General features: G+C 43.4%; 1 protein-coding gene across 1 annotated transcript in view; it reads right to left on the minus strand.

The window, feature by feature from the left end:
- Positions 1-23,917, minus strand: part of LOC132821672 (glutamate-rich protein 6) — a 61,741-nt gene that overhangs the window by 28,935 nt on the left and 8,889 nt on the right. The window contains exons 4-5 of the mRNA XM_060834382.1: positions 12,492-12,629; positions 5,800-5,895 (exon numbers count right to left, since the gene is read on the minus strand). Coding sequence (XP_060690365.1) covers positions 5,800-5,895; positions 12,492-12,629 — 234 coding nt within the window. The remainder of the gene's footprint in view (positions 1-5,799; positions 5,896-12,491; positions 12,630-23,917) is intronic.

Consider the following 23,917-nt stretch of genomic DNA (forward strand, 5'->3'; position numbering starts at 1 on the left):
TTGAGTAATTGAAACATTTTGTCTTTTTATTTGAGTTTTCCAGCTTCAACAGTCATTTGCTTTTCCATTAGTAGATACCTTGATGAGGAGTTAATTGATGTCTTGGGATTAACATGTGTGACACCAGTGTTTTCCTCTGAAATAATGAGATATATGTGTTACCATCGCTGAAACCCCCACTATCAACATCCTGGGGGGTAACATTGACCAGACACTCACCTGGACTCACCATAAAACAAGAGCAGGTCAGAGGCTAGGAATACTGCGCCAGGTAACTCACCTCCTGACTTCTCAAAGCCCATCCACCAGCTACAAGGCACGAGTCAGGAATGTGTTGGAATACTTGCCTGGATGAGTGCAGCCCCAACAACACTCAACAAAGAAACTTGACACTACCCAGGACAAAACAGCCCGCTTGATTGACACCACCTCCACAAGCATCCACTCCCTCCACCCCCAACACTCAGTAGCAGCAGTGTGTACTATCTACAAGATGCACTGCAGAAATTCACCAAAGATCTTTAGACAGCACCCTTCAAACCTACGACCACATCCACTCAGCAAGACAATGTCAGCAGATACATGCACCACCTGCAAGTTCCCCTCCAAGCCACTCACCATCCTGACTTGGAAATATCTCGCCATTCCTTCACTGTAACTGGTTCAGAATCCTGGAATTCCCTCCCTCAGGCCATTGTGGGTTGAGCCACAGCATATGGATGGCAGCAGTTCAAAAGGGCAGCTCATCACCACCTTCTCAAGGACAACTAGGGATGGGCAATAAATGCTGACCCAGCCAATGACACCCACATGCCACAATTGAATTTTAAAAATTTTACACAATGAGTTAATTCGTTAATCCAGCTCTTGCTGGATGAGAGACATTGCATTGCATTAGGATCCTGTACCTACCGCAGACTTTCTGAACTGGTTCAACCCAAGGTGACTGGGAGCTTTTGAAAGATATGAATCCTCAACCTAAAGGAAGGAAGATGTTTGCATCAGTAGTGATAGAGATGTACAATAACAAAAACACACTGTTTTCCTGTTACCTACTGTGCTGAGAAGGAATCAAGAAGCATTTCGTAGCGTAAAAGACCCAGTGGAAATTTAATACTCTGCCCCCTGCAGGTACAGACATCAGGGGTCATGGATAGATTTTTAACAAGAAAGGATGAGTTATGGACCAGGCCAGATACCCTCAAAATGCTTTAAAAAGGTAACCCAGAACCTAACTTTTTATTTTCTTTAAGGTAGGCGTAAAGTGGATATTCCAGGAGTGATGCAGCTGGTCAAACCACACAGCTTTAAACAAAACAGAATTTATTTAAACGTTACGGATGAAACACAAAGGAAAACAGAATTTAGAATAATTTAACATATTAAGTAACCCATAGGATGCAATATTGCAACTTAACAAAGCTGTTCCAATCCCTGCAACATCTTATAAATACACCCCTTGGCAAAACACAAATTCAAACACAAGTTCTCTCAGGCAGAGAAGTTTTCAGGGAGGAAGTTCAGGCAAGACTTCTGTTGAAACATGGAACCTGTTTTCACTGCAGCTGCTTCTTGCGGTCCCCCATAGCCTGCTAAAACTAACCAGACGAGAGAAAAAAGCCAGAACTGGGAGAACTGGCCACTCCCCTGCTATTGTTCAAAGTAACCATTTCTAGACAAATCAGCACCTCTACCCTTATGATCCCTCTTGAAAAGTACCAAGGACAACATAACCTTGTTAAAGGGGCAGCATTGTCACAGATGTCAAGGGATAGGGAGCAAAGAAAGGGGTAAAATAGACTTGAACTAAAATTCAAATTACTGCTTTGAGAATTTCCTGTTTCAAATCAAAATTGAGTTGGAAACCATTTGGGTTAGAGAAAAAGAGAAGACCAGAGAAATGAGCAAAGAAAATTAGGAGGTGAAGAAAGCAAAGAAGGAACAGAAGGGATGGGGTAAAGAGTGCAGACTGATGCAGCACAATGGGATTTTGGATAAAGAACAAAGAACAAAGAAAATTTACAACCCAGGAACAGGCCCTTCAGTGCTTTAAGCCTGAGTCAATCCAAATCCACTGTCTAAACCTGACACCCAATTCCTAAATATTTGTTTCCCTCTGCTCCCCATCTACTCATGCATCTGTCCAGACGCATCTTAAATGAATCTACCATGCCTGCCTCTACCACCTCTGCTGGCAATACATTCCAGACACTCACCACCTTCTGTGTAAAGGACTTGTAGTGTGTATCCCCCCTAAACTTATCACTATGACCTCTCACCTTGAAAGCGTGACCTCTCATTATTGAATCATTGGGAAAAAGCTTATTTCTATCCACCCTGTCTATACCCTTCATGATTTTGTAAACCTCAATTAGGTCCCCCCCATCTCCTTTTTTCTAGTGAAAACAAACCTAACCTACTCAACCTCTCTTCATAGCTAGCACCTTCCATACCAGACAATATCTTCGTAAACCTTCTCTACACCCTCTCCAAAGTGTCCACATCCTTTTGGTAATGTGGCGACCAGAACTGTACACAGTATTCTAAATGTGGCTGAACCAATGTCCTGTACAATTTCAACATGACCTGCCAGCTCTTATACTCAATACTCCATCCGATAAAGGCAAGCATACCATATGCCTTCTTGACTACTCTATCCACCTGTGCAGCAACCTTCAGGGTACAATGGACCTGCACTCCCAGATCTCTCTGCCCATCAACTTTACCCAAGGTTCTTCCGTTCATTTTATAATTCGCTCTAGAATTAGATTTGCCTAATGCATCACCTCACATTTGTCTGGATTGAACTCCATCTGCCACTTCTCTACCCAACTCTCTAGTCTGTCTATATTCTCCTGTAATCTTTGACAGTCCCATATGCTTTCTGCTACTCCACCAATCTTTGTGTCATCTGCAAACTTGATCATACCAACGGTGCCCTCTTCCAGATCATTTATGTATATTACAAACAACAGTGGCCCCAACACTGACCCCTGTGGAACACCATTGGTCACCATTCTCCATTTCGAGAAACTCCCTTCAACTACTACTCTCTGTCTCCTGTTGCTCAACCAGTTCTTTATCCACCTAGCTAGAATACCCTGCACATCATGTGACTTCACTTTCTCCATTAGTTTACTATGGGGAACCTTATCAAATGTCTTACTAAAGTCCATGTATATGACATCAACAGCACTTCCTTCATCTATCAAATTGGTCACTTCCTCAAAGAACTCTATTAAGTTGGTAAGGCACAATCTCCCCCACACAAAACCATGTTGCCTATTACTGATAAGCCCACTCTTTTCTAAATATAAATAGATCATATCCCATAGTACCTTCTCCAGCAACCTTCTCACCACTGACGCCAGGCTCACTGGTCTGTAGTTACCCGAAGTATCTCTACTATCCTTCTTGTACAGGGGCACAACATGAGCAACCCTCCAGTCCTTCCGCACCTCACCTGTGTTTAAGGAGGCCACAAAAATATCTGTCAGGGCCCCAGCTATTTCCTCTCTCGCCTCCCTCAGCAACCTGGGATAGATCCCATCCGGTCCTGGGGATTTGTCCACCCCAATAACCTCTAGCCTACCCAACACATCTTCCCTACTTATGCCAATGTGATCCAGAGTAATCAAACTTCAATCTCTAATCTCAACATTCATCATGTTCCTCTCCTCAGTGAACACTGATGCAAAGTAATCATTCAGAATCTCACCCATTCTCTCAGGTTCGACACACAGCCTTCCTTCCTTACCCTTCAGTGGGCCAATCCTTTCTCTAATTACCCTCTTGCTTCTTATATAAGAATAAAAGTCTTTGGGATTCTCCTTAATTCTGCTTGCTAAACCTTTTTCATGACCCCTTTTAGCCAGCTTGATTCCTCGTTTAAGACCGGTCCTACTCTTCTGATATTCCTCCAGGGTCTATTCTGTTCTTAGCTGCCTAGACCTTAGGTATGCTTCTCTTTTCCTCTTGGCTAGTCGTACGATTTCTCCTGTCGTCCATGATTCACAAATCTTGCCTTTCCTACCCTTTGCCTTCAACGGGACATGCCTATCCTGTACTATCTTTCACCTATCTTTGAAAGCATCCCAAATATCAAATGTGGACTTCCCTTCAAATAGCTGTGTCCAATCCACATTCCCCAGCTCCTGCCTAATTTTGATATAACTGGCCTGGGCCCAGTTTAGTACTCTTCCCTTAGGCCCACTCTCATCTTTGTCTACGTGTAGTCTAAAACTTATAGAATTATGGTCACTGTTCCCAAAGAAATCCCCCACTGCAACTTCTATCACCTGGCCTGGCTCATTCCCCAACACCAGGTCCAATATGATACTTGTGCATAAATCACAAAAAGCTGACACCCAAGTTCACAAGTAGTAGAGTAGGCAAATACACTGTTGGCCGTTCATTCAAAGGGAATGGAGTACAAAATGGATAAGTCTTTCTCAAACTATAAAAGACACTAATCAGACCACAGTTGAAATACTGTGACCAGTTCTGGTCCCTTTTTATAAGGAAACACAGACAGACATTGGAGACATCCCAGAGAAGACCTATCCCGGGTATGGAGGGATTTCTTTATGAGGAGAGGTAGAATTGGTTGAGCTTCTATTTATTAGAGTTTTGAAGAATGAGGGGTGACCTTATTGAGACACAAGCTACTTAGGGGACTTGTCAGGGTAGATCTGGAAAAGTTGCTTTCCCTTAAGGGGCTTGGACCTGAGAGTATAATCGCAGAATAAGGGGTTCCCAGTTTGGCGAAAGATGAGGAGGAATTTCTATTGTCAGAGGGCAGTGATTTATTTTGCCACAGCGTGCTGCTGAGGCTGGTGCATTAGGGCCAAGATAGATAGATTTTTAATCAGCAAGGGAATACAGGGTTAAGGGGATAAGGTTGAGTTGGGGATTATCACGTTAGTCATGATCTCATTGAATGCTCTGAATGGCCCACTTCTGCTCCAGAGTCGAATGGTCCTTTGGGATGATCACAAAATATTGAAATGATCAGTACAGCATTCTACAGTAAGGGTGAAAAATGGAACTTGCTAAACATTGATCCCACGAAAGGAGGAAACAGTGAGAGATTGGAGAATACAATGAAAACTGCTGGAATTCCTCAACTCAGCATTTGATGGAGAAGAGATTTGAGGAAAAGGTAATCCACGATTTGGCAAAAGTGAGATGGAAAAGGAAATGAGATGGAATAGGAAATGAGATGATTTAACTCAGCTGAAGGAGAACAAAGATCTGCCAGAATACTTCCAAGGATACGTTCTCAGGATAAGGGGTAGGCCTTTTAGACTGAGATGAGGACAAACGCCATCACCCAGAGAGTGTGGAAGTCTCTGCCACTGAAAGCAGTTGAGGCCAAAACACTGAATGTTTTCAGGAAGGAGATTGAGCTAAAGGGATAAGAGGGTATGGGGGAATAAGGTACTGAGTTGGATGATCAGCCAAGATCATATTGAATGGCGGAGGAGATATGATGGGCCGAGTGGCCTCCCTCTGCTCCTACTTTCTATGTTCCTGGATTCTTTGGGAAATAATGGGAGCTCTTAAGAATTTGATTTCATTATTCAACATGGGAGGATTGAACAATATAACACCTATTTCAAACATGAACAGTAATTACTACATCACAACACCATTTATATCCCTCGTGATTTCCTTTGGTGTTTTTGTGTACAGTTTAATTATTTTAGTTCCAGCTTAGCATAATAATTCCTGTCCTGATCTCATACAGTTAGGCCTTTAATAAGAAACCTTGGTGATGACAGTGTTTGCTGGGTTTACTTTGCGCCCTGTGCTTCCGTCACCGGGTCCTGTGCTCACCAATGGCTTCTTGCTCCCCTTGAACTGTTCTTCAGTCATAGTATGTTCTTCATGCATCTGTTTGGAAGACAAGAAACAGCTTCTGTTAGTGTCATCGGAGTGCTGTGTTTGCAATTGCATGTAATGCTCTTTGTACTTCGACCCAGAATGGAGGAAGCAAGTGGATTCAGAGCTTACCCTTGTGCAGCCACTAGGAGGTGTATTTCAGCAACTTGTGGTTCAGATAGACTCACTTCTACTCTACAGAGGAGCATCTCAGATGTTGACCACATTAAATTGTTGGTCTGTCTGAGAATGGGGACAAAGATTGCAGAGAGAATAATGTAACCTCAACTGAATCCAAATAGTCTGGAATGTGACCCCATAGTTTGCAGTAATACACAATGACATTCCAACAAACTTTGGAATCTCCAACTTCCGAGTGTAAGTGTTCAGGAGTGAAGGGAAGGGCAAGGGGTGGCATTTTGGCAGGTGAGTTGGTCAAGGCTTATTGTTGAGAGGTGATGGAAAGTGGGACTCTTTTCCACATTCTACACCCTGCATCCACAACACAAGCTCTAACCCCACTCTCAGTGGTGATTCCCCAACAATACATCATTGTACTGTCCCCGATTCCCAAACCAGTTGTCCTGGTGGCATCTCTGTGTGACTTTGAAAACTGATGTGAGGGTGCCCCACCACCTTAACACTGCACTCAGTCTTATCATCGAAGATGTAAAACAAGGGCTTTGATAAACTCAGAAACAAAGCAGGACAGCCTGCTTTTTTACTTCAATCCAAATCCCTACAGCGTCCTTCTAATGTCCTTTAGGGAAGGAAACTGCCATCTTTACCTGGTCTGGTCTACATGTGATTCCAGACCCACAGCAATAGGGTTGACTGTCCTGTGGGCAATTAGGGATGGGCAATAAATGCTGGTCTAGCCAGCGATGCCCTCACCCCGTGAATGAATAAAAAAAACTTTACCAGACGTTTGTCATTCTCTAGTTTCTCTAGTTGTGTCATTCACTCCCTGCCACCTGCTAGCATTCTCCCACTCCTGGTCTAATCGAGTTATCGGGCTTGGTATAATGCCTGCCCTCTGCCATTTCCATGAGCAGCCAACAGAGGGCAGGGCTTGCAATCTTCAGTATTGGCCTGGAGTCTCCAGGAATTGAGCATCAATCTCTGTGCAGCCTGGAAAAATCATCGGCAAAACAACAAAGATTGATTTCTCCATGAACACTTCCCTTTACCTGTCAAGAGAGAAAAAAAAGTAGAAAACGGGTCTCGGAGAAGGAGGCTGTTTGGCTGACAGTCAAGCAACCTCCAGTTGGGTAATGAGTCTTCTTGCTTTCCAAGTGGATGAAAAGGCTGGATGGGTTGGCCAACTATTGGCTGGAACCTGGGAGAGGTCATGTGATGAAACCTCCAGGAAGACACTGAATCGCAGTTGGCAACCTTGATTGGGGGGGCCCATGAGAACAGACATCTTGGGGCAAAATTAACGCCCAGTCTCCCTACCAGGATGGGGTGGGGTTGGTTAGTGTTTTAACACTCAGCCCCGTCAGCTTTCCAATGAGCAGGTGAGGCTAGAATCGTCTCCCCAGTTCCTCCCACTTACATCTCTCTTTGACCAAGGTGAGGACCTTGGACAGGAGTGATGAGTACAAACCCAACTGCACACTTTCCCAAGATAATGCTCTTGCCAGCTCAGTGTCATGTTAATTTAATTTATTAGCCTGAGGGAAGTGTGAGAGCAGCTTCTACAAACCATTATTTACAATATACCTAATGCTTCACACTAACACCCCTATGTCCCTTATGAAATGGAAGCACTGTTTGCATTTTCAAATAGCTTGACAATGCATAGATTTAAAACATCAACATGGGAACCCTTAAGGACCCCGTCCTGAGTTAGCAGGATAATAGCCATTCCTGATGAAGGGCTTATGCTCGAAACGTCGAATTCTCTATTCCTGAGATGCTGCCTGGCCTGCTGTGCTTTGACCAGCAACACATTTTCAGCTGTGATCTCCAGCATCTGCAGACCTCATTTTTTACTCGAAGATTTTAACCTACTGCGAATCCTCTTACAAGGATGCCTTCCTTGAAGAAGCTCTCTTCCTCCCTCTACAAGGATTTCAGTGAGTCTCTCTCTCACTGCACCCCCCAGGTCATCTCCCATTCCTGATGAAGGGCTTATGCTCGAAACGTCGAATTCTCTATTCCTGAGATGCTGCCTGGCCTGCTGTGCTTTGACCAGCAACACATTTTCAGCTGTGATCTCCAGCATCTGCAGACCTCATTTTTTACACTAATAGCATATAGACACTATTGACAAAAAGGCAGGAAAATTGAGGATGATCAGATTGATTGGTGGAGCAGAATCGATGGGCCAAATAGCTTGCTTCTGCTCCTACATCTTATGTTCATAGTTAGATACACTGGTTCTGGGATATGTATGATATATATATATTGCTGGGATATAATGTAATGATTCATTATTGTAATGGACTGATAGAGTCACTGCTTTGCTGATATAGAGCTGAGCCAATAGTGAAATAGTTACATTCAGTATCAACATCAGAAAACATCACACTTACTAGTTTATTTCGGCTCCACTGCCAATACTCCTTAAAATCATTGATTTCCTTCAAATCTTTTAACCAAGTGTTCTTTACCTATATTGAAGACAGCGATGTGATATTATACAGAATATACATAATAGTACATTTCTTTTGTTAAATTTCATTTTCTCTACATATTACAAATGAGACCAAGACATAGAGGGAAAGACATTGTAGTTGGTCAGCCATGGTCTGTTGAACTTATGGAACAGGCTCAAGGGGCATATTGGGCTGTTACCATGTCATATGTTCCAATTCTCTCTTACTTTTAGGCCAGGACAGTATTCCTAGATTGAATAACTACTTCTTCCCAGTCCTCTCTTTCCAGAAGTTAGGAGATAAAGAATCAGGACTCAACACACAGAACGCTGAAGAAACTCAGCAAGGCTGGCAGCATCTGTGAAGAGAGAAAGAGTTAACACTCAGTTCTGTCCTCATTTCTGGAGAGGAGCCAGACGGAACTTGAAGTGTTAACTCTTTCTCTCTCCACAGATGCTGCCAGACTCACTGAGTTTCTCCAGTGTTCTCTGAGATTGTTTCCCTCCCAGACCACATCCTTCAAATTGATTGGTCCATCATTTGAGAGTGCAGTCATGGGATGGGGGCTAACACTCAAGTAGCAATGAACCAGTGGTTTAACAGCCCTGCAGGGGAGTCATCTTAGAATTAGAAACAGTGTGGAAGCAGGCCATTCTGCCCATCAAGTCCACACTGACCCTCTGAACAACATCCCACCCAGCCCCACAACCGGGGACCCCTGCATTTCTCATGGCTAACCCACTTAGTCTGCACATCCCTGGACACTATGGACAATTTTGCATGGCCAATGCAGCTAACCTGCACATTTTTGGACTGTGGGAGGAAACCCACGCAGACACAGGGAGAATGTGCAAACTCCACACTGAGTGCAAAAAGAGTGTCCTGGATTTGGCAGAAGTGAGATGAAATATATGCAAAGTAAAAGGAAATGAGACCATTTAGTTAAACTAAAAGAGAAAAGGGTCTGTTTAAATACATCCAAGGATTTTGTGGGAAATAAGGAAAGGAATCCTGAACTACAATCCTCCCTCCTTTGTTCTTTTTACACTTGGGTAATGGTGTTCTTCAGGTTACTTATGATCAATTGTCTCTGTATCAGGGATGGAGATGCCTTTGGTACTTTGTGTACCCTGGCTATTTGCTTTACTTGGTCCAATCCAACTTGAAGCAAGCCACCAATATATTAAAAGAAGATTCACTGGGAATTTCCCATGGGAGTCCCAACAGCACAGGAGACTGCCATTATGACTGGCAGATAGGAATATCTGCTGGTCTCCTATCAAAGGCCCTGGCTCAAAAAGACCCTAGATCCACGCCGATCTAAGATTGTTGGAATCTCTGCCATCACTGTCCTGAGCTCAAAGTATGTAAAAGTACATGATGTGACAGCAACTCACACTCTGAGTGACCTGTAACACACCACCAACCTCTGGGAAGGCAGGCAAAAATAATTTTATTTGTGGAAGAGGTGACCTTAGCTAAAATGGGTACATTTAATTATCCTGAAAATAATTGCTTTTAAAATTTACCAAAAAATAATGTAAACAAATAAATCGAGCAAATTGTCCTGTTTATTTTAGAGAATCAGTTTCGTTATTTAAAATCAGATGGCAAATTGGATTCACAGAATTTTGCAAAGGTCAATTGTAAATATTACACAACACTAGATTCCTGTTCTTAAATACAGCAAGGAGTATATTTTAAAGTACATTTTTAATTCTACATTATCTTCAAAAACATTGTTTCATTGTAGTGAGTCCCGTGGAAGAGGAGAACTTAGCTAAAATAGGCAAATTTAATTATTCTGAAAATAATTGCTTACCAAAAAAGGTAAACTAATACATCGAGCAAATTGTCCTGTTTGCCTGAGAGAATTCAGTTATTTAAAATCAGGTATCTCTCAGATGGCAACTTCTGATTAGCAGAATTTTGTGATAATCAACTGTAAATATTACACTACACTAGCTTCCCGTTTCTAAATACAGCAAGGAACATATTTTAAAGCACAATTTTAATTCTACATTATTTTCATTGCAATGGGTCTTGGCAGATTTTGGCACAATCCAAAGGCATTTGGTGGGCAGCACGGTGGCACAGTGGTTAGCACTGCTACTTCACAGTGCCAGAGACCCGGGTTCAATTCCCGCCTCAGGTGACTGACTGTGTGGAGTTTGCACATTCGCCCCGTGTCTGCATGGGTTTGCTCCGGTTTCCTCCCACAGCCCAAAAATGTGCAGGTTAGGTGAATTGGCCATGCTAAATTGCCCATAGTGTTAGGTGAAGGGGTAAACGCAGGGAAATGGGTCTTCAGCAGGTCGGTGTGGACTTGTTGGGCCGAAGGGCCTGTTTCACACTGTAAGTAATCTAATCTAAAAGAGTGGGAAACTTGTAAAACAAGTGGTTTTGGGAGCAATCTTCCAATAAGCTTGAAACAGAAACACAACATTAATTCTGCAAAGGTTAGAAGTTCACCAGCACTATAAGGCAAGATGTATTTGAAGCTTCATGCTCACATTGGTTATACCCCATTGATATCCAAAGTTAGCACCCATGAATCCTTTGTTACCTGTTGCATCCTCTGCAAGAGGGTAATGGTATTTGATGCAGCCCAGTCAAAGGAGCAGCAACTACCAAATCTGATGCAAATAAACCATTTAAAAGGAGTGGATACTCCAAGGGCGTCAACAGGAGCACTTCTACCTTTTGCATGCTATATTACAGAAAGGTGTAGAAGAGATGTCAGTCATAGCTCCGTTGTAGCATTTTCACCTCTGAGTGAAAAGGTTGTGGCTGGTTCACCACAATCTCTGCAAAGAAACATGAGCACAACATCCAGGCTGACACTCCAGTGCAGTACAGTACTGAGGGAGTGCTCTCAGATGTAGGTGAACGCAACAGATACTGCCCAATTTCAAAAAGGAGACCTGCATTTATATAGCATCTGTGATGATCTAAGGATATTCCGAAATGCTTAACAGCCAATGATGTACATCCAAGTTTGGAAGTATGAGAGCCAAACTCCGTAAGCAATGATACAGTAACAATTAGATCATCTGTTTCATTTGTGATGTTGATTGAGGGATACAATTGGGCAGGACACCAAGGATAACTTCCTGACTCTACTTTGAAAGGGTCATCTTGCAGCACCACCTAAAACAACAGACATTTTTTAATTTAACATCTTATCTAGAAGACAGTCCAACAATGCAGCAGTGGGCAGGTGATAGTTTAGTGGTATTATCGCTAGACGATTAATCCAGAAACTCAGCTAATGTTCTGGGTTTGAATTCCACCCAGGCGGATGGTAGAATTTGAATTCAATACTGAAAGAAAAATCTGGAATTAAGAGTCTAATGATGACCATGAAACCATGGTCAATTGTCAGGAAAAACCCACCTGGTTCACTGATGTCCTTTTGGGAAGGAAATCTGCCATCCTTAACTGGTCTGGCCTACATATGACTCCAGACCCATCGCAATGAATCTTAATTGCCCTCTGGGTAATTACAGATGGGGAACAAATGCTGGCCTAATCACCGATGCCCACATCCCGTGAGTGAATAACAAAAGTACTGCACTGGAGGATCAGCCTAGAGTTTTGTGTTCCAATTCCTACAGTGAGTTCGAACATGCAGCCTTCATGTTAGAGACTACCCAACTGAAGCATGAGTGAAGATAAGCAAGCAAGTTCTCCCGGTGTACAGTGTCAATGGCTATCCCTTAATAACAGCACTAAAAAGTGCAGGCTGTTTAAGGGAAGTTGATGTGTGTACATTGGCTGCTGTGTTTTCTATAACAGTGACTACATACAAGACAAATTGGATGTTAAGTGCCTTGGGACATACTCGATGCATGAAAGGCAGGCTATAAAATGTATCCCTTCCTTTTGCATTTAAGAAATTATTTTCTTATATTTCATTCATCTGATAGAGTCTTGACTGCCTGGGAGATTCACAATCCTAAAGTATAAAACTTACTACGGGCTGAATAATGGAGTCACAATTACCTTTGGTCTTATCGCTTTATAATCAATCGGTTGCTCTTTGGACTCTTGTTTATAAGCCAGGATAGTTGGTGGTCCAACACTGGGCAATGAGTAGATGTCAGAATCAAATAGTCTTCCAGATATTTTATCGTCAATAAACTTCAACAAAAAGACCACAGTTACAATCAGGGAAAAGCACAGGGACTATGGGATAAATTAACAGTAATTGGTGAATATTACATGCATGACTTGATGTCAGTATAACTTGAGTGAGACTTCTCATATTGGCTATTGTGGATCAATAGTCACCTTTCCCCTACAACACAATGTACTGTGTTTTGGGGCAAGATGCAAGATCATCTCTTTGGGTCAACCATCTCAGACAATCCCAATTAAGTTAAAAGTCACACAACACCAGGTTATAGTCCAACAGGTTTATTTGGAAGCACTAGCTTTTGGAGCGCTGCTCCTTCATCAGGTGGTTGTGGAGAATAAGATTGTAAGACACAGAATTTATCACAAAAGTTTACATTCGGATGTAACTGAAAGTATACATTGAAAAAGACCTGGATTGTTTGTTAAGTCTCTCATCTTTTAGAATGACCATTTTGGTTTGAGTTCTTTCAGATGTAAATCGCAAATCTTTTTTCACAAGTTACATTCACAAGTGAACTGTTGCGGCTGTACAGGACATTGGTTAGGCCACTGTTGGAATATTGCGTGCAATTCTGGTCTCCTTCCTATCAGAAAGATGTTGTGAAACTTGAAAGGGTTCAGAAAAGATTTACAAGGATGTTGGAGGATCTGAGCTACAGGGAGAGGCTGAACAGGCTGGGGCTGTTTTCCCTGGAGCGTCGGAGGTTGAGGGGTGACCTTACAGAGGTTTACAAAATTATGAGGGGCATGGATAGAGTAAATAGGGTCGGGGAGTCCAGAACTAGAGGGCATAGGTTTAGAGTGAGAGGGGAAAGATATAAAAGAGACCTCATGGGCAACTTTTTCACACAGAGGGTGGTATGTGTATGGAATGAGCTGCCAGAGGATGTGGTGGAGGCTGGTACAATTGCAACATTGAAGAGGCATTTGGATGGGCATATGAATAGGAAGGGTTTGGAGGGATATGGGCCAGGTGCTGGCAGGTGGGACTAGATTGGGTTGGGATATCTGGTCGGCATGGACAGGTTGGGTCAAAGGGTCTGTTTCCATACTGTACACCTTTTTGACTCTATGACTGTAATTGGTGTCATGTCGGCCCAGATAATGTATTGAAGGTGTTAGTTTCCTGTGTCAGGCTGTCTGTGCCAGAATGGTCAGACTGTTTCTAATCGAAGAAATGGATTTACAGATTCTGACATGGATTCACGCAGTTATAGAGCAAAGTAACATGTAATTCTGCAAGTACAAATTCACCCCACAAATTTATATATGATTAGAATAGATTCCCTACAGTGTGGAAACAGGCTCTTCGGCCCAACAAGTCCACACCGGCCCTCTGAAGAGTAACCCACCCAGACCCATTTCCCTCTGCACCTAACACTATGGGCAATTTAGCATGATTCTGGATTAGTGGTGCTGGAAGAGCACAGCAGTTCAGGCAGCATCCGAGGAGCAGTAAAATCGACATGCCACTATGCTACTTTCTCCCCACCCTCCTCTAGATTATCTCTCCACCCTTCAGGCTCTCTGCCTTTATTCCTGATGAAGGGCTTTTGCCCGAAACGTCAATTTTACTACTCCTCCAATGCTGCCTGAACTGCTGTGCTCTTCCAGCACCACTAATCCAGAATCTGGTTTCCAGCATCTGCAGTCATTGTTGTTACTAAGTTGATTTTAACCCTACTGCAAATCCTCTTGCAAGGATGCCTGCCTTGAAGAAGTTTTCCTCCTCTCTCTACAAGAATCTCGGGGAGTCCCTGTCCTACTGCAACTCCCAGGTCATTTCCTCTGACCTATCACCTTCATTCCCTCCCCCACTCACCTATTGTACTTTCTCCCAACTCCACCCTCCACTAGGTTATCTCTCCACCCTTCAGACTCTCTGCCTTTATTCCTGATGAAGGGCTTTTGCCCGAAACGTCAATTTTACTACTCCTCCAATGCTGCCTGAACTGCTGTGCTCTTCCAGCACCACTAATCCAGAATCTGGTTTCCAGCATCTGCAATTTAGCATGGCCAATTCACCTGACCTGCACATCTTTGGACTGTGGGAGGAAACCCATGCAGACATGACGAGAATATGCAAACTCCACACAGACAGTTGCCCAAGGCTGGAATTGAACCTGGGACCCTGGTGCTGTGAGGCAGCAATGCTAACCACTGAGCCACCGTGCCACCCACATGTATGTGTGAATGTGGGTGTGTGTGTTGGGAGGAGAGGGTTATGAGTGTCTGTGAGAGGGTGTGTGTATGTGTGTAAGCGTGAGTGTAAAGGGGCTTAAGTCTGTGAGAGGGTGTGTGTGAAAGTATATGTGTGAGTGTATGAGAGAGGGTCTGCATGAATGTGTGTGTGTAGGAGTGTCTACGTGTATCTGTCTGAGTGTGCGTCTGTGTGTGTGTGTGTGTGTGTGTGTGTGTATGTATGTGTGTATGTGTAGCGTGGTGGGGTCACCTGTAGTGTGACATGAACCCCAGGTTTCAGTTGAGGCCACCCCCAGGGATACTGAACTTGGCTATCAGCCACTGCTTGGCCATGTTTCGTTGTTGCCTGTCCCGAAGTCCGCCTTGCAGGATGGTCACCCAAAGGTCCGAGGTTGAATGTCCCGAACCGCTGAAGTGTTCCCCAACTGGGAGGGAACTCTCCTGTCTGTTGATTGTTGTGCGGTGTCCATTCATCCATTGCCGTAGCTTCTGCTCGGTCTTGTCAATCTACCATGCCTCCGGGCATCCTTGCCTGCAGTGTACGAGATAGACAACGTTAGCTGAGTTGCATAAATACCTGCCACGTATATGGTGGGAGGTGTCCCCACGTGTAATGGTGGTATCTGTGTCGACATTCTGTCGCATCTTGCAGTGTCTACCGTGACAAGGTTGTATGGAGTTGTCCTGAAAGCTGGGCAGTTTGCTGCAAACAATGATCTGTTTAAGGTTTGGTGATTGTTTGAAGGCGAGCAGTGGAGGTGTGGGGAAGGTCTTGGTGAGGTGATTATCCTCATTGACAATGTGTTGCAGGCTGCGAAGAACATGGCAACGTTTTTCGGCTCCTGGGACCTCTGAACAATGAAAGGTACCCTGTCGGCTGCAGCTCTTGTCTGTCTCCTGAAGAGGTCATTGCGGTTCCTTGCTGCGACAGGTCGGAACTGGTGGTCGATGAATTAAGCATCATACCTCGTTCTTATGAGGGCATCCCTAAGTACGTCCAGGTGCCCATCGCATTCCTCCTCATCTGAACAGATCCTGTGTATGCGTAAGGCTTGTCTATATGGTATGGCTGGTTTAATATGTTTCGGGTGGAAGCTGGAGAAGTGTAGCATTGTGAGGTTATCCATGAGTTTGCGGTACAGCGTGGTGCTGAGGTGCCCATCCTTGATGGAGATGCATGTGTCTAGGAAGGAGACAGATAGTAGAGAGTAGTCTATGGTGAGTTTGATGGTGGGATGAAACTTGTTGATATCACTGTGTAGTTTTTACAGTGATTCCTCTCCATGGGTCCAGATGAAGAAAATGTCATCAATGTACCTGGTGTACAATGTTGGTTGGAGATCCTGCATAGAGAAGAAGTCTTGTTCAAATCTGTGCATGGAAACATTGGCATATTGGGGTGCAAATTTGGTCCCTATGGCTATTCCATGTGTCTGGATGAAAACTGGTTGTCAAAGGTGAAGATGTTGTGATCGAGGATAAAGTGGACGAGTTGTAGGATGGTGTTTGGAGATTGGCAGTTGTTGGTGTTGAGTACTGAGGCTGTAGCCGTGATGTGATTGTGGGGGATACTGGTGTAGAGTGCTGAAACGTCCATTGTGACGAGGAATGTTCCCGGTTCGACTGGTCTGAGGGTGCTGAGTTTCTATAAGAAATCTGTAGTGTTGCGACAGAAGCTGGGGGTCCCCTGTACAATGGTTTCAAGACGAATTCAACATAGCGAGAGAGGTTCTCACACAAGGTCTCATTGCCTGATACGATGGGACGTCCTGGTGTATTGGCTTTGTGTCCTGGTGTATCTTCAGAAGGTAATAGGAGTTGCCTACACGAGAAGTACATGGGATGACTGAGCGTATGGAACTCTGAAGAGCTGGGTCCAAAGTCCTGACCAGTGTGTTCAGTTCATGGGTGTGCTGTTTGGTCGGGTTGGCTGGTGGTTGCCTGTAGTGTTGCTGGTTGTTCAGTTGAACAATAACCACGGACCAGTCAAACCAGGAACATTCCTCATCACAATGGATGTTTCAGCACTCTACACCATCATCGCCTCAGTTTGGTACCCATGGGGAAGGCCTCAACCAGGACCTTGGGTTCATGTCACACTACAGGTGACCCCCTTGCACTATACACACACAGACAGATGGACACATACACACACACACACACACACACACACACACACACACATTCACGCAGACCCTCTCTCATACACTCACACATATACTCCCACACACACACCCTCTCACAGACTTAAACCCCTTTACACTCACTCTCACACCCATACACACCCTCTCACAGACACTCTTAACCCCACCCCTCACACACACACACACCCACCCACCCACATCCACAGGTACATATACATATATAAGTTTGTGGGGTGAATTTCTACTTGCAGAACTACATGTTACTTTGCTCAAAAACTGCATGAATCCAATGTCAGATTCTGTGAATCCGTTTTTTGATTAGAATCAGTCTGACCATTGTGGCACAGACAGTCTCACACAGAGAGCTAAAACCTTCAATACATGATCTGGGCCAACATGACAACAATTGTTAAAGTTCACTTGAGAATGTAACTTTTAAAAAAAGTTTTGCGATTTACATATGAAAGAACTGAAACCAACATGGCCATTCTAAAAGATGACAGACTTAACAAACAATCAAGGCCTTTTTCAATATGTAATTTCAGTTACATCACACACTGTAAACTTTTCTATAAATTCTGTGTCTTACAATCTTATTCTCCACAACCACCTGATGAAGGAGCAGCGCTCCGAAAGCTAGTGCTTCCAAATAAACCTGTTGGACTATAACCTGGAGTTGTGTGATTTTTAACTTTGTACAGCCCCAGTCCAACACCAGCATCTCCAAACCAATCCCAATAAATGTACACAAATCTCTCATCATCCTTTGCTGATGATGATAAACGTCATGATAGTGATATCTCTGATCAAACAAAAATGCATTCCTATTGTACCCCAACCTACAATGATATACCATATACCAAAACATGAGTCTCATTATCTTCAAATGGTAAAATGAATATATTTACCAGAATAGTGGGCGGCACAGTGGCACAGTGGTTAGCACTGCTGTCTCACAGCGCCTGAGACCCGGGTTCAATTCCCGACTCAGGCGACTGACTGTGTGGAGTTTGCACGTTCTCCCCGTGTCTGCGTGGGTTTCCTCCGGGTGCTCCGGTTTCCTCCCACAGTCCAAAGATGTGCGGGTCAGGTGAATTGGCCATGCTAAATTGCCCATAGTGTTAGGTAAGGGGTAAATGTAGGGGTATGGGTGGGTTGTGCTTCGGCGGGTTGGTGTGGACTTGTTGGGCCGAAGGGCCTGTTTCCACACTGTAAGTAATCTAAGATAGCTTAGACTAAAAATCAACAAACACATTACGCAATGTTCAACAGGAAAAAATATATGTGCACAGCTTCATTGTGAAGCAGTATTGTATTCTGGTAGGCTTTGCTTTCTCCTCAATGTATATGTTTTCCAAAAAAATGCTTTACCTTATAAAATTTATGAAAGTATATTACTTGACTGGTCAAACTAGACATTATGCAAAACAAAAGCAATCACAATGACTGAATAGCCTCTTGCTCTGATTCTGTGAAATCTGTTTCCTTCTATATTGTCTGGTACTCACTACATTTACCATTGGCATCTGCCATTGAAGAGTCGTCCTGCCTGTGTGCTACTTATTTTTGAAGTGAAATGTTAATCAAAAGCTGTTAGGAGGTTGTCGAACCATGTAATGTGTTTCTCATCAATTTGTTGTCTTTGTTATATATATTCTGGTGTTTTTTTCCACACGGTAAGGAAGTATGCTAATCTGTTCTATATTTGATTAGGAAGATAAGGAACGTAAGAATGAGGAGCAGGGTTAGCCAATTCAGCCCCTATCCACCATTTAATACAATCATGGCTGATCCCACCTTGGCCTCAACTCCACTTTCTTCTCCGCTCCTCATATCTCTTTAACCCATTATTTATTAATATCTATCTATCTCCTCAATTTTCTTCAGTGCCCCTCCATCCACTGCACAATTTCACAGATCTACAATCCTTTGAGAAAAGTAATTCCTCCTTAATGCTATTTTAAATCTGCCACCCCTTATCCTAAAACTATAACCTCTCATTCCAGACTTCCCCACAAGGGAAAACATCCTTTCTCCGTCGATTTTGTCAATCCCCTTTAGCATCTTATATGCTTCAATCAGATTTCCTCTCATCCTTCTAGACTCTGCACTCTGTTCCATTACCCAAATGCACTTTGTATGGTAAGATGTGCCTTTACTGCAGACAAAACAAAACTTTTCACTGTACCGAGGTACATGTGAAAATAATAAATCAAATCAAATCAGAAAGATAAGGGCAGCAGATACATGGAAACACCACCAGATGCAAGTTCCCCTCTGAACCACTCACCATCCTGACTTGGAAATGTATTGCCATTCCATCACTGTTGCTGGGATAAAATCCTGGAACATTCCGCTCACCAGCATTGTGGGTACATTGCAATAGTCACGAAGGTATCTCGCCATTACCTTCTGCAGGGCAACTAGGCATGGGAAATAAATATTGGCTCAGACTGAGGTGCTCACATCCCATGAATGAATAACAAGACCAAGGGGAATCCCAATTTGTCTCTGTGGGACTGGGTGGAATGGTTGAGATCACTGGTGTGGGGAAAATGGCAGCCAGGGTCAAAGCCCTCACCAACCACTGTTGGGGAAGTCTTCAGTTCAGAAAAAAAAAGTTTTCAGAAAGTTGCTCCAATGGAAAAGAAACATTGAAGGAAAGGGGAGAATGGAATTCTTCCAGGTTCCAGACTATGAGAAGATGTAGCCAAGGGAACCATGTGAGCAGTGGGCTTATAATAAATACCAAATAAAAGCCTATTGCCAGAAATCTAATCCAGCCAAAAATTAATTTTGTCACTCATACATCTATAAATCTACCAGTCACTTTCCGGTATGTTTTACAGGCATCCATTATTCAATCTATAAGTTTTCACAGTGAGACTTGTTCATAAGGACATTGTAGCCACATTTCAATCTTGTCCTCACTGATGCCTACTTCCAGCACATAAGGGGAAGATTAGGACTGTATACCCATGGTACCTTAAAAGATTAGACTTGACTAGTTCAAGAGGCTCCTGTCTGATCTCCCATATCCTACTGTCCATAAGTTTGAGGTTGTCCAAAACTCTACTGCATTTGTTCTTACACACACCAAACTGTCACTCCTATGCCTGTTAAGCGATATCAGTTCCAAGTCAATCAACACATTGGTTTTAAAATTCTCATCCTTGTTTCTAAATTCCTCCAGGGCCTGGTGTCTTTTGTACCCCTGCAGCCCTTTGTCTTATCAGCATTGCCTCTTGGCATTTCACCAATTTTAATCTCTGTGGTGTCTGCATCTTCAGCTGTCTATCAGTAAACGCTGGGATTTCTTCTTTAAATCTCTCCATTAAACTTTGTAATTTTTCTCCTTTAAGATGCCCCTGAACACTTCCCTTTGTGACCAAATTTTGAAAATCTCCTGATGTGGCTCCCATGTGTAAGTTTGACCTTACAGTGATTCTGTGACTTACTTTCCTGTGTCAAGGGCACAATATAATTAAGCTGCATTGCTGCTATTTTGTTTGTGTTAGTCAGACCACACTGAGAGTGGATACAGTACCTTTTCTATTGATGGAAATGAGAAACATTCCCTCAACATAGACCAAGGACTAAACCCTCCTGGTCTGTATGGCTAAGCCATTGGAATCATTTAAACTTAGGCAGTTCACCTTTGTTACAGCTTGACGTCAAATATCAACGCAATAAAGATAGTAATGTTGGTCCGATGAGTGAAGGGGAGCAGTTGAATAACAATTACAACATTCAGTGGTTACGTTGCTGTATTATTTTTCTTATTTCAATTTAGTTAAGCGCACCCTTAAACACAAATGATGAAGAGCCTTTTCAATACACTGAAGCAAGTGGTTGACTTGAAGAAGTGTAGACTTTAGCATGTTCTTCTCTGAAACTTGACGATGCTGTGCTATCCTAACCAAAAGTGTAGCCTACTGAGGATCAGCACGTCTGATCAGTTCATCACGTAAAAAGGAGGAATAGGCCATTCAACCCATCGAGTCTGCTATGTCATTTAATGACATCATGGCTGATCTGATAATCTGCAACTCTCCCCTAAATCCCTTCTTCATTTAGAACCTGCCTGTCTCAGCCTTGAATATTCTTAATGACCCAGCCTCTGCAGCTTTCTGAGATAAAGAATTGCACAGGTATACAACTTTCTGAGACAAGATGTTCCTCCTTATCGCTGTCTTAAATAGAGTCACAGAGATGTACAACATAGAAACACATCCTTTGGTCCAACTCGTCCATGCTGACCAGATATCATAAATTAACCTTGTTCCATTTGCCAGCACTTGGCCCAGATCCCACCAAACCCTTCCTATTTATATACCCATCAGATGCCTTTTAAATGTTGCAATTGTACTAGCCTCTATCACTTCCTCTGGCAGCTCATTCCATACATATACCACACTCCGTGTGAAAAAGTTGCCCCTAAGGTCCCTTTTAAATCTTTCCCCTCTCGCCCTAAAAGTATGTCCTCCCTTGTAAATCTTTCTGAACCCTTTCAAGTTTCACAACATCCTTCCTATAGGAATGTGTGATCCCTTATCCTCAGATTATACCTTCTGGTCCTAGACTGTCCCACAAGGGGAAACATTTTCTGCAGCTACTCTGTCAAGACCTCTAAGAATCCTGTATGTTTCAATAAGGTCACCTCTGATTTTTCTGTATTCCAGGGAGTTCAGGCCTAATGTACTAACCCTGGTCGCTCCCTCCATACCTGCTAGTCTCATTGAAACTTACAGAATACTGAGAGGCCTGGATAGAGTGAATGTGGAGAAGATGTTTCCACTAGTAGGAGAGACTAGGACCCAAGGGCACAGCCTCAGAGTGAAGGGGCAACCTTTTCGTTCTGAGATGAAGAGAAATTTCTTCAGCCACAGGGTGGTTAATCTGTGAAACTCATTGCTGCAGAGGGCTGTGGAGGCCAGGTCATTGAGCATGTTTCAGACAGACTTTGATGGGCTCTTGATTAGTAAGGAGATCAAGGGTTACAGGGAGAAGGCAGGAAAATGGGATCGAGAAACATAGCAGTCATGATTGAACGGTGGAGCAGGCTCAATGGGCTGAATGGCCTAATTTTGTTCCTCTATCTCATGGTCTTGTGGTATCAGCTTGGTGAACCTTCTCTGGATAGCTTCCAAAGCCGGGATATCTTTCCTTAGATGGGGGCCCAGACCTGTTCACAGTATTCCAATTACGGTCTTATTCGTGCTTTGCACAATTTTGGAAAAAAATTCCCTACTTTTATATTCCACTCTTCTTGAAATAAAAGCTAACATTCTATTTGCCTTTCTTTTTATCCATCAAACTTGGAGGTTAGTTTTTTTTTTGTGATTCGTGGGTGAGGACTCTCGGGTCCTTCTTAGCTTTTGACAATACCATATTGTATTTCAAGATAAGTCAATCTGAGGGAGCTCACTGTTTTGTAATCAATCAGAGAATTGAGGTAGTGATCTGAATTGGCTCAAAGCACATAGGATCTGTGGTAAACTGATGATACACAGGTCCATTGAAGGAGGCAATGTGTATAGCCTGCAGCTTCAATACAAGCACAGCTGGTCAGGCATGCAATATACTGCAGATCAGTGCATTTGACAGAAGGCATACACAGGAGGCAATATGCTTTATTGATGTTAGATGTTTCAATGTGGGGCTGTATGCAATGTTTGCAGTCTGTTTGTTTTACTAAGCAACCCGTTCAGAGATGTTCGCACACACCTCTAGAACAGGTGGGACCTGACATCTAACAGGACTAGATGAGACAAATCCTGGATGTTCGTGATGACCAGGGAGTCTAGAACCAGGGGTCATAGACTAAGGATATGGGCCTGAGGACTGAGATAAGGAGACATTTTTTGCCCAGAGTGGGGAGTCTGTGGGATTCACAGAAAGGAGTTAACGTAGAACATACAACATAGAACATAGAAAAGTACAGCAGAGAACAGGCCCTTCGGCCCACAATGTTATGCCGAGGTTTAATCCTAGTGTAAAATAAAATAACCTAACCTATGCGCCCCTCAACTCATTGCTATCTATGTGCATGTCACTTGTATGTCCCTAATGACTCTGCTTCCACCAACACCGCTGGCAACGCATTCTATGCATTCACAACTCTCTGCATAAAGAAGCTTCTGATGACCCCTCTATATCTTTCTCCTAATATCTTAAAATTATGACCCCTCCTGCCAGTCAATCCTGCCCTAGGGAAAAGTCTCTGGCTATTTACTGTATCCATGTCTCTCATTATCTTGTACACCTCGATCAGGTCTCTTCTCTTCCTCCTTCTCTCCAGAGAAAAAGGTCCAAGCTTAGTCAACCTCTCTTCGTAAGACAAGCCCTCCAATCCAGGCAGCATCCTAGTAAACCTTCTTTGCACCCTCTCCAAAGCCCCTGTATCTTTCCCATAGTAGGGCAACCAGGACTGGACACAATATTCCAAGTGTAGTCTCACCAGGGACTTGCAGACCTGTAGCAAAACCTCACGGCTCTTAAACTCGATCCCCCTGTTAATGAAAGCCAAAACACCATATGCTTTCTTAACAACCTTACCCATTTGGGTGGCAATTTTGAGGGATATATGTACTTGAACACCAAGATCCCTCTGTTCCTCCACACTACCAAGAGTCCTGTCTTTAATCCTATATTCAGCATTCGAGTTTGATCTTCCAAAATGCATCACTTCGTATTTATCCAGGTTGAACTCCATCTGCCATTTCTCAGGCCAGCTCTGCATCCTATGTCGCGCTGCAGCCTGCAATATCAACTGCACCTCTAACCTTTGTGTCATCTGCAAATTTACTAAGCCACCCCTCAACCTCCTCACCTAGGTTAAGGCCAAGATTTTGAATGGAGCTAGACATAGATCTTGGGGCTTAAGGGATCAAAGGGCATGGGGGGAGAAAGTGGCAACAGGATACTCAGTTAGATGATCAGCCA

This window comes from Hemiscyllium ocellatum, chromosome 13, assembly GCF_020745735.1.
Source record: "Hemiscyllium ocellatum isolate sHemOce1 chromosome 13, sHemOce1.pat.X.cur, whole genome shotgun sequence".
NCBI classification, from domain to species: domain Eukaryota; kingdom Metazoa; phylum Chordata; class Chondrichthyes; order Orectolobiformes; family Hemiscylliidae; genus Hemiscyllium; species Hemiscyllium ocellatum.